The sequence below is a fragment of the Abramis brama genome, assembly GCF_963993115.1.
Source record: "Abramis brama genome assembly, chromosome: 16".
NCBI lineage: Eukaryota > Metazoa > Chordata > Actinopteri > Cypriniformes > Leuciscidae > Abramis > Abramis brama.
The window spans coordinates 22,407,023-22,419,077 of record NC_139978.1 but is presented as its reverse complement, the minus strand read 5'-3'; the positions used below and the strand labels follow the sequence as shown (position 1 = coordinate 22,419,077).

The 12,055-nt window shown below is 39.1% G+C and overlaps 1 protein-coding gene across 1 annotated transcript in view; it reads left to right on the top strand.

Moving 5' to 3' along the window:
- The first annotated feature begins 204 nt into the window (after nucleotides 1-204).
- The window catches only part of rimkla (ribosomal modification protein rimK-like family member A), a 19,707-nt gene continuing 7,856 nt past the window's right edge, over nucleotides 205-12,055 (top strand). The window contains exons 1-3 of the mRNA XM_084086966.1: nucleotides 205-830; nucleotides 7,889-8,119; nucleotides 10,724-10,810. Of these exons, the coding sequence (XP_083943092.1) occupies nucleotides 668-830; nucleotides 7,889-8,119; nucleotides 10,724-10,810 (481 nt within the window). The 5' untranslated portion in view covers nucleotides 205-667. The remainder of the gene's footprint in view (nucleotides 831-7,888; nucleotides 8,120-10,723; nucleotides 10,811-12,055) is intronic.

The following is a 12,055-nucleotide window of genomic DNA, read 5'->3' as shown; positions in this document are numbered from 1 at the left end:
TACGTCACTCCCTCCCCTCTGCCTTGATCACCCCGCATCTCCCATTGGTTCCTGCGGACATCTCGAGCCTCCTCTTGTTCTCTCCCCCGATTGGTTCGCGGTGAGGACTGTGGACTGCGATTGGTTAATGTGAGTGCGAGCCCTTCTTGCTCATTGGCTGGTGCGGGCTGTGCATGAGCGCGAGGGAAAGAGTTGTAAACGCGAAGCGCGTGCTGGAAAAGACGAGGCGTAGAGCTGAGAGCGGCGCGAGCACCGGAGATCAGCAGGGGCATCACTCGTCATAACATCCAGCCTCTCATCCGCCCTCTCTCCATTTTGTGGCGATTTTTTTCGGTATATCTTTGAAGTCTGAATCGAAGTGAGCAAAAGGGTACCGAGTTCTGTAGCGAGGCTTTTGTTAGCCCGTGTTGGGGGCAATTACTGTTGCCCTCAGTGGGGGGGAGCGCGTTATCATTTTTTGCTTATTTGGGAGGCAAATTTGCCGCCTCTCACCGCGTGTTCGTTAAAAATCGATTTTAGGTGCGTTTTTGCTTCATTTTGGATCTGGCTAGAGCGGATTAACTGGGTTTTGTTTTGTTTTTAAAACCGTGTTGCGGCTCTTTGTGTGGGTTCAGCTTCGTGTCCCTGTGATAAGCTACCCGAAGTTCCGCACTCCGAGCTCCAAAACATGTGTTCCCGGGTGTGGTTTATCACAGACCGGCGGATCAGCCAGGAATACCCGCAGGTCCAGATCCTGCGAGCTCTGAAGGAGCGCTGCGCCGAGGACGATGTTGAATTCCGCTATCTTCTAATGGATGAAATCGTCCTGACCATCACGGACGGACAGCTCGGTAAAAACCGCCGCGCGCACATACACATTCATACACGCATACATTCCATCTGTACGAGTGCTGAAATGGTTGTTGTTTAAATTGTTGAGTTGGCTAAACTGGTCAGTGTGGATGGTTAGCACGCTTGCTTTGAGCGGATGTGCATCACCGTGTGAATGTTTTGTGTAACGTTAGATGTGCTGGTGGGTGACCGCGTAACCCACTTTCAGTCCGCCAACACAGCCTACCCGATGGATGGAACGCCGTTTAAATAGTCGAAAAATCGTTTTAATCTCATATCAAATAAATAAATATATTCACATCAGCATTTAGATATCATATAACCGTTTATTGTTGCACCATGTGCGCGCGAACAGTCACGAGTGTGCGGCGCGAGCGCGTTCATTATCATCACATAAAGCCTCGAGCGCAGATGGCGCGACGTTCACAAAGACCCGTTATATCCAGGTGCTACACACGCGATGGTTTTAGGTCTTTAAAGCTTTTTTTAATATACAATCGGCAAGCTTTGATCGGAATGAATTAAACTGGTATGCTATGACGCATTTGCGCGAGGTTTCACAAACAATGGGGTTAAATGAAATAACCGATTCGTCACGTGCAAACCTCGACTGAAATGCGACTTTAGTCTAAAGATGTTTGGTCGGTCGTTTAGACGATTACTGATGTAATAGCATCACGGTCTGGTAGTCAAGCAATATTAAGAATACAGACATTGTCTAACTTGTGGTATCCTGGATGCTTAAAGATACACACACCTACCTCTTAGTCATAGATTATCTTGTTTTACCAGTCTAGTTTTAATAGTCACTTATATGCTTGAACATCTAAACATCGGAGTCAGTATTGGTTACTACCAAATATGACTTCAGGGCACTTAAAGACTTGAATTGATCTGACAGAACTCCTTATATAATGCACAAAACGTGTGTGGGGGTCATGCTGTTAAATTAAAAGGATAGTTCACAAAAAATCATAATACATTTCTTAATATTTAATCACCCTCGTGTTGTTCCAAACCATCATCATGCTGATTTTCTTAAGTGGTAAACGAGATGTTTGGCAGAATGTGAGAGGTTGGCAGCCTGAGTCACCATTCACTTTAATTGCATCTTTATTTCCATGCAATGCAAGTGAATGGTGACCTAGTCTGTCATTCTGCCTAACGTCTTCTTGGAAGTAAAACATGCTGGTTTGGAACAACCTGAGGGTGAGTGAATGGTGACATTTTCATTTTCAGATCAACTAATCCCTTTAATAATAAGCTGACAGCAAGTTGCAAAGTGTTTCGTAAGATAATAATATGAGTTATTGACACTGGTGTTGCCACTGTGGAAGGTGTGGCTGTTTTGTTTTGACATGACAGCATTTATTTTAGGTGGTGCAGATGGGCACTGGACATAAAGCATTTTGCATGGACCTGAGGTAAAGGGAGTGGCTATGCACCAATGCAGCTCTGCCTTGAATCAGCTACTTTAAGTTTAGTCGTGTGACTTCGCGACATAATGGATTGCCAGTCTAACAGAAAGACCCGAATAGACAAGATGAGAAGGAGAGAAGAACTAAGACCATATTGAGCTACTTAAATGCAAAGGTAGACAGCTGTATGAAGAACGTGACCGCAACACAAATGGAGCAGGTTGTTGGCCTGTCATGTTTATGTCTGTGTGTGTTTAATGTGCTGTCCTGGATTCTGTCTTGGTCCAATAAAGAGGTGGTTGACAGTTGGTTAGCTCTGGGATTTAAACCCCCAGAGATCCTGACATTCTGCTGCGTTACATCATCAACGTGAGACGCATGGAACAGAGTAGGTCAGCACATAATCATGATCACTTATGTCAGTAAAAGCATTGCAATTAAAGACCATTGTTTGAGGACGTACCATAATTCCTAAATAATAATTTCCTGAATTTATTTGTGAACCTGTTGACAGGTGTGCCACAAGAGTGTGTGTTCTCTTATCACCTGCTGTGTGTTACGCCACATGCGGCAATCAAACAATCAATAGGCAATCAGGGTTCAGGACTTTTGGCAGCGTGATTTTTCAGTTCGTGTGATGGTGTGAGTGATATGTGTGCATTACTTTTTGATGTCAAGTGTCCATTCCTCTAAGACATGTGAAATCTAACACCAGTTTCTCACACATGCACAAACTGCAAGCCTGCTGAAAAGCAAACAAACATGCAGATAATGCATACACGTGACTGTATAAGACCGTAGTTAGTGGTAAGTGAAACTTCAAACTGGAACGATTTAATCAACTACTTCCCAAGACGTTTCTTTCTATCAATAGTCATAGGGAAGATTTTATAGACATAGAGGAGGGTTGAGAAGTGTAGTGTTTAGATAGCAGTGGTATCTGTTGTGCACTAAAATTGAGGTACCAGTAGTTCCCCTTGTTTATCTCAACTGGGAAAAAGCAAGTAGCACATTTGTAAACACAAATGGCCTCTAAAAGGAGGACCTTTGCAAAAAATTAAAAATATACAGACTTTCGTGTGCACACGAGAAACCATTAAACTTGGCATATAGGACAATGCACGGTTTTGCACACTGAGCCACCTATTGTGCCATCAGCCCATTTCCTATTTTGGTTTCTTGGCCGCCACAGAGTATGTGTTAAAGCAGACCTAAGGCCTTGAAATATGATGTACTGCCATAACGAAAGATAAATTTTGAACAGGCAATTTTTACAGTACCAGTCTTTTTTAAAGACCCTTGAACTTGGCAAATAGGACAATGCACATAGTTGGCACGTATTGTGCCATCAGCCCATTCATGTCATGGTTTCTCCGTCACAGAGGATGCCTTAAATTGGACATTAGGCCTTGATATTAGAGGCTCTGTGAACGGCAGCGCCTGAGCACAGCGGTCACATTCTCCGTCTTTATTAGTTGTGGTCTCTGTTTAACAGTTTTGTCGAAATGCGCTACTGGATAGAACCGTTAATCAAAGAATGTAAACTGTTTACGAAAGAGTATCATAGCTTTTGCTTTTATATTATTAGTAACATAAAGGCAAACACTATTAATACTTTCTCATTTACCGTCAGCATTTGCGCATTTATATAATTTAAACAAATCTTTCAATATCTAATAAACATTTAATTTCACAAACCTTGCAGGTTTATTCAGCAACGTGTTACTGTGCGTGACTGTCAGATCAGCTTCACTGGAGATGCATGATCAACAAACTTTAAACCCTTGATTTCAAACTATGCTGCGCTATATTCATTTGCCCACTTTCATATTCATATCATTTTCACTGTACTGTATGTAAAATTACTGTTACCTTGTCTTTAAAAAAAAAAAACACATTCCCAGTACGCACAAATTTACCAGATTACTAAGTTTACTTCCTTTTTATTATTTTTTCCAAACAATTTCGTTATTCATGAAAAATACAGTAATATGATTACAGAATCAAGAATTTACAATCTAAAGTAAGTCGATATAATTTAGAGATTTCTTTTTTTAATTCATTTTCATATTATTTCGGCCAGTCTGCTCTTTTAAGTTATCGGCATCAGCCTTCAAAAACCAATATTGGTCGACCACTAGTTTAATGACTATTTTGACAACTGATTGTTTAAAGCAATACTGTGTTTTAAAGTGAGAAAATTGATCAGTCCATAAGCTTGTTCCAGTTTGGATATTCTCGATAGTACATCACAAAATTGTCAAAATCGCGATTTAGATTTAGAAATTGTAGCGCAAGCACGCAAAATATTCCTGTACGCATGTGAATAGTTTCTCGAGGGCTCTTGTGCATGCAAAATTCTTATCTCTTTTTATTTTAGGGGCTGCTCTGTTTGTCACTTCAAGAATCAATGAAAAAAAACCATAGAAAATAAAAATATTTACAGATGACTGTATATACCAAATATAAATCGTAAAATAATGCTGAATTTGCTAAATATAGTCTTAAAAATCTACACTTGGTACACTTGAGTTAGGAACCTCAGTGTTTGATGACTGTGGCTGAATTTACGGTTTCTGTGGTGTATGCTAGTGTAATAAAGCATGGAGTATACAGGAATAAATGCCAATTCTAGCCCTTAACATGCACGATTTAGGTGTTTGTGTATGCGAGTTGTTTATGGCGGTCCAGCTTGTTTATGAATGGTAGGCCAACATGGCTTATTTTTGTGGTTGAAATTCTACAGGATGGATTTAAATATGGTAATGTATTTTTGAGTACTGCTCTCTCATTGGCAGCTGAATGACAAGTATTCAGAACACACAGAAATGCATTTTAATTAAGTAAAACAAATGGATTTTCACTTGCACTACTGTTTAAAAAGTTTAGGTAAGATTTAAAAAATAAATAAATAATACTTTTATTCAGCAACGATGCATCAAATTGATCAAAAGTGACTGATCTTTTGTAACATGGCTTTACTATTTCAAATAAATTCTGCTCTTTTGAACTTTCTATTTAAAGTATCCTGAAAAAATATTAAGCAGCACAGCTGTTTTCAACATTTATGATAATAAGAATCAAATTCTTGAGTATAGAGTGATTTCATGTGACACTCGAGACCAGAGTAATGATGCTAAAAATTCAGCTTTGCCATCACAGGAATAAATGACTTTTTAAAATATTTGCAAATAAAAAAATATTTTAAGTGTGGTAATATTTCACAATATTATTATTTTAACTATATTTTTGAGGAAATAAATACAGCCTTAATGGGCATAAGAAAGACTAAAAAAAACACCCTTACAACCCCAAACTTTTGAGTGGCAGATTATATTGAATAATTGTGGTATTATCCAGGCACTGTTTTGTCTGTTTATATACCTGTATCTAATTCCAGCTCACCTCACCCTTACAGTTACCTCTGAAGTAGGTTAACCCTGTGCCTATACTGTGCTTAACACAGTAGGTTACCCTGAAATCCTCACTTGCTCTGGATTCAGTGTGTGAGTGTGAGAGTCAGTCATGTTTCTTAACCCACAATGACAGCTGCCGCAGGACTGACAGAAGGGGGAAGTTAGGGGAAGTGCTGCTGCTTTCTTCTGTTGAACACAAAAGATATTTTGAAGAATGTTGGTAACCAAACAGTTGATGTACCCCATTGACTTTCATAGTATGAAAAAAAAATAAAAAATACTATGGAAGTCAATGGGGCCCATCAAATGTTTGGTACCAACATTATAATATGTTGTGTGTTCAGCAGAAGAAAGAAATTTATACAGGTTGGAACAACTTGTGGATGAGTAAATGATCTCAGAATTTCCATTTTTTGGTGAACTGTCCTTTTAAGGGTTGATTCTCTGTGCTGCAGTGAGTGTATGACTATCATTTCCTCCGGAAATTTGTCAGACTGGTATGAGCGTCAGATCTGTTAGTGTACCTGGCTGGTTACAGTTGGTCTATATAATGTACTATTTTATTGGGAATTAGTCAGGTAATTAGTTTATTCAAAACCAAATAACAAATAAATGTGCAACCACCATGTTTATCAGTGTTGTGAAATACTGAGTAAGAATTGTGATGTTTTAAAACCTAGTGGACCACTGACACCATCCAAGATGGTGGACAGAGAAATGTCAACTATGAATATAGACTTACTTAGATGCATAAAAAAAAATCAAAATGACTTTTACATTGTTGCATAAGATTTTTATTTAAAAAATGCTGTTTTGAAAGAATCCTGTTTTTTTTTTTTTTTGTTTTGATAAAAAATAAATGCAGCATTAGGTGAGCATTAGAGATTTCACTAAAACAATCTTGCAGACCCCAAACTTGGTTATAATTAATATTATAATTGGTTGTAATTTTAAATGTATTTTTGCACCCAATATTTGTGTGCCCTGTATTTTTTATTATTTTTTTAGTGTTATGATTGTAGGTTAGCAACATGCTAAAGTCAAATTCTATTAAAATCAGTTTCCAATGTGTGTGCACTGTTTTGTGTAGAACGTTGAGATGCTGTCTTTGCAGAGTAACTTATGAGGGTACTCTGCATAGACGGTGTGACAATTAGGATGCTGCCTATTTAGGGAATTAACTAGGTTTTGGAACAGAGCTATTGTCCTCACAATGGTTGTTCAACAAGGTGGTAAAAAAATCTAAGCAGATGACTGTCTGTTAGTCAACATACAATACAATACATAATGTTATATAATTTGGGAATCAATAATGATTGCATTTCATATATGCCCAAATCCCATATATCCCATAGTCCTGTCATGCCCGTTTAACTGCATTCAAGTCCCATCTGCTTTGATCCATGAGAGGAAAAGAGAGTGCTGATGTAGCAGTTGCTAGTGAAGATGCTGAGTCGTGGTTTGTGTGTGTTGCTCCATCCTAAGATGGCGGAGAAGCAGGAGAGATTAGAAATACTGTGACGCATTCATGTTTTGTCTCTTGTTCCCTTATGACTCCTTTTATATCCTCCGTTTTACATTTCCTGTTGTCTCTTGAATTACTTAATCAAATGCTTGGCTTTATGTAATCTCTGAAATCCTTTCTTGTCATGCTCTATTTTGTGGTTTGTTTCATCCAAACAACAAAATTACATATTTGCAATTTTTAGTAAAGTTTGATTGCTTTCATCTGCTCTTGTATTTGTAATCAGTCAAAATGCAAGATTTAAGTCAAATCCAATGAGCGCTGACTTTAAAACTGATTTTAGATTTTACTAAGTGAAGGCTGGTGCTAAGTGAGCATAAACCCAAACTGGCACCTTAATTAAAAACAGAAAGCAGTGCAAACTGGGTTAGTGGGTCAGCGTGAACGCCGCAATAGCGAGGCAAAGCAAGCGACCTTCTGCAGCATTGTGTAACTGCTCTCAGAAGGAGAGCCGCAATTTAGTATTAGAGAGATGCTGTCGTGTGTTTTGTGAGCCAAGGCCAGCTCATATGTCATATTGAGTGTAAGTGAGCGAGCGAGCAAGAGAAAGGGGCAACACATCCAAATGAAAGTCTGGCTCTCATTGGTTTGGTCAGATACATGAGTGTAATCCCTCCACACAATACTGCGGCGGCCAAAACACAGACTGCACTGCCTGTACTGCAGCATGTGATTTATCTTCCCTTTCTTTCTTTCAGGTCTACGGGTTGGGCAGGAAATCGTTACCTCATACCCGCAAGTTGCTGTGGTGCGCGTTCCGACCCCATGGGTCCAGTCGGACAGCGACATCACCGTACTGCGTCACCTGGAGAAGCTGGGCTGTCGTCTGGTCAACCGCCCTCAGGCCATCCTCAACTGTGTCAACAAGTTCTGGACCTTCCAGGAGCTCGCTGGGCATGGAGTGCCTCTGCCAGACACGTACTCCTACGGTGAGAGATCATCTTTATGTCTGTTAACGCATCATTCCCCAATAATCACTTTGTAATAAAAAAAATAAAGGAATACATTTTACTTACTTGCATCTTATATACACCACCTTATGTAACCTACACCACCATTCAAAAATTTGGGGTCAATAATTTATTTTCTTTCTTTTTTTGAAAGAAATTAATACTTTTATTCAGAAAGGATGTTTTAAAATGATAAAATTGATAAAGACATCATTAGAAAAGATTTCTATTTTGAATAAATGCTGTTCTTTTGAACTTTTATTCATCAATGAATCCTGAAAAGTATCACTGGTTTCAAAAAAAATATTATATACATTGATAATAACGGAGTATCAAATCAGCATATAAGAACTATATATCTATCTATCTATCACTGTGTTGAAGACAGAAACATAGACTGTGACTTATATTCAGAAAGGTGCTATATTTATATTGTTAAAACATGAATAACAGACCATACGTGTCCAAAGCATGAATTGTCATTTTTAATTATTGAAATTGTTCATATTGGCTAAATTGAGATTATATAAAATGTACACAAATACAGTGAGGAAAATAAGTATTTGAACACCCTGCTATTTTGCAAGTTCTCCCACTTGGAAATCATGGAGGGGTCTGAAATTGTCATCGTAGGTGCATGTCCACTGTGAGAGACATAATAAAAAAATAATAATCCAGAAATCACAATGTATGATTTTTTTTTAACTATTTATTTGTATGATACAGCTGCAAATAAGTATTTGAACACCTGTCTATCAGCTAGAATTCTGACCCTCAAAGACCTGTTAGCCTGCCTTTAAAATGTCCACCTCCACTCCATTTATTATCCTAAATTAGATGCACCTGTTTGAGGTCGTTAGCTGCATAAAGACACCTGTCCACCCCATACAATCAGTAAGAATCCAACTACTAACATGGCCAAGACCAAAGAGCTGTCCAAAGACACTAGAGACAAAATTGTACACCTCCACAAGGCTGGAAAGGGCTACGGGGAAATTGCCAAGCAGCTTGGTGAAAAAAGGTCCACTGTTGGAGCAATCATTAGAAAATGGAAGAAGCTAAACATGACTGTCAATCTCCCTCGGACTGGGGCTCCATGCAAGATCTCAGCTCGTGGGGTCTCAATGATCCTAAGAAAGGTGAGAAATCAGCCCAGAACTACACGGGAGGAGCTGGTCAATGACCTGAAAAGAGCTGGGACCACCGTTTCCAAGGTTACTGTTGGTAATACACTAAGACGTCATGGTTTGAAATCATGCATGGCACGGAAGGTTCCCCTGCTTAAACCAGCACATGTCAAGGCCCGTCTTAAGTTTGCCAATGACCATTTGGATGATCCAGAGGAGTCATGGGAGAAAGTCATGTGGTCAGATGAGACCAAAATAGAACTTTTTGGTCATAATTCCACTAAACGTGTTTGGAGGAAGAAGAATGATGAGTACCATCCCAAGAACACCATCCCTACTGTGAAGCATGGGGGTGGTAGCATCATGCTTTGGGGGTGTTTTTCTGCACATGGGACAGGGCGACTGCACTGTATTAAGGAGAGGATGACCGGGGCCATGTATTGCGAGATTTTGGGGAACAATCTCCTTCCCTCAGTTAGAGCATTGAAGATGGGTCGAGGCTGGGTCTTCCAACATGACAATGACCCGAAGCACACAGCCAGGATAACCAAGGAGTGGCTCTGTAAGAAGCATATCAAGGTTCTGGCGTGGCCTAGCCAGTCTCCAGACCTAAACCCAATAGAGAATCTTTGGAGGGAGCTCAAACTCCGTGTTTCTCAGCGACAGCCCAGAAACCTGACTGATCTAGAGAAGATCTGTGTGGAGGAGTGGGCCAAAATCCCTCCTGCAGTGTGTGCAAACCTGGTGAAAAACTACAGGAAACGTTTGACCTCTGTAATTGCAAACAAAGGCTACTGTACCAAATATTAACATTGATTTTCTCAGGTGTTCAAATACTTATTTGCAGCTGTATCATACAAATAAATAGTTAAAAAATCATACATTGTGATTTCTGTATTTATTTTTTAGATTATGTCTCTCACAGTGGACATGCACCTACGATGACTATTTCAGACCCCTCCATGATTTCTAAGTGGGAGAACTTGCAAAACAGCAGGGTGTTCAAATACTTATTTTCCTCACTGTAGAACGGCATAGATCTACATTCTTTAAGGGGAACTGAAAACAAATTTAAAGTATAAAAATAGATCATGAGGGAAATTTTTACAAAGTGATACAATTATTTATAGCACAACCTCTGGGTCTAACATGTGGCAGTCATGTATCTTCTGAAGAACATATTTTCCTAAAACATCTTTAAGCCATGAACCTTCAAAAACTGGCCACGTAGTTGAACTGAGTGCCATCCAGGAAATGGGAAACGTGTGTGGCAAAAGAAAAAATCTGTCAGTGTTGCAATTCTTCTCATGTGGATATTGAATGTCGCAGTGTTGCTTGTTTCATTAGAGCTGTTTGCGTCTTGCTCAGGAATCTGGCACTCAAATTAAATCTCACTTTTAATTACATTCATTACATATTCACTAAGCTGTGTGTGTGTGTATGCATGTGTCTCTAGGAGGACACGACAACTTCCGCAAGATGATTGATGAAGCTGAGCCGCTGGGTTACCCTGTGGTGGTGAAGAACGCTCGTGGACACAGAGGTAGATAACTGATACTAGAACAGTCTGTGTGCATAATGGCTCTTTTGGGGACTGAAAGAAACAGGCCACATTAGACTAAAGATCTGGGTGCTGATCTTCAGGAGCCCTGAGAACACAAACGCCTCAAAGATATACTGCTGGATCTCTGAAATCAAGCAGCTTAGAAACATCATCTCTTACCTTAAAAACAAAGGTTGTCTTTCTTTCTCCCAGTGCACATAAGGCGTCTTTGTCCTGCACTGCTTCTTTTCCCCAAGCAAATTTGAGGTGTGTGTGTTGAAAGCATAATCTTTTTTTACGACTGCTATTGTTTTAATGGTAGTTGACTATGATCAGCAACAATACAGAATTACACTAACTGCTCTGGATTAACTCAAGAGTCTTGAGATAAGAGATAAGATCTTGCCTCATTAAATCTAAGACCAGTGGCCACACCTGAAGAAAATTATGAAAAGTTCATTAACTTATTAATGATTTAATATATAAATACTTTTTTTAATATATATATATATATATATATATATATATATATATATATATATATATATATATATATATATATATATATATATATATATATATAATTTTATTTTTATAAATGCTCCCAGATCAGCCCAACCAGTCTCTAAATGCGGTCGATTGAACTACAGATGAAAATAAAATTGCTCACAATGTTGACCTTTGTTGGGCTGTGACATGTTTTGAAAGATTTCCTCTGATCCAGGAGGAATAGGGTGGGGTGGCGGCAGCCTGATGGTTGAACATCTGGGAGAGTTCACAATCCTGCTGTTTCACCTTTGTGCCCTTGAGCGAGACACTTAACCCCTGGTTGCTCTAGTGGTCTCTCCCAGCAATTAGTGTCTTGCATATCTCCTTGTATCTGATAGATGACTATTACCTACCAAAATTTATTATTCAACCCATGGATAAATGGCAAAATTTACAGACTTTCAGCTGTTTGCAATGAACAAATTAAACAAAAGTAATTGAAATCGCTCACCACAACAAATGTGGTTTCCCCAAATTTAACTGAAAATGCAACTTTTAATGTCTTCTGCAGTCTCAAAATGATTAAATCCCCTGAGTAGAATCCCTCACAACAGCACAAATCTGCAATACAGGTGTTGTCTCAAGCACATCTGATGCAACTAATCAAGGGCTTCATTAGTTGCACCAGGTGTGCTTGAGCAAGAACACATGAATTATCTGAACTAGCTAGGTTTGTTGAGACAAATATGGCTAAGT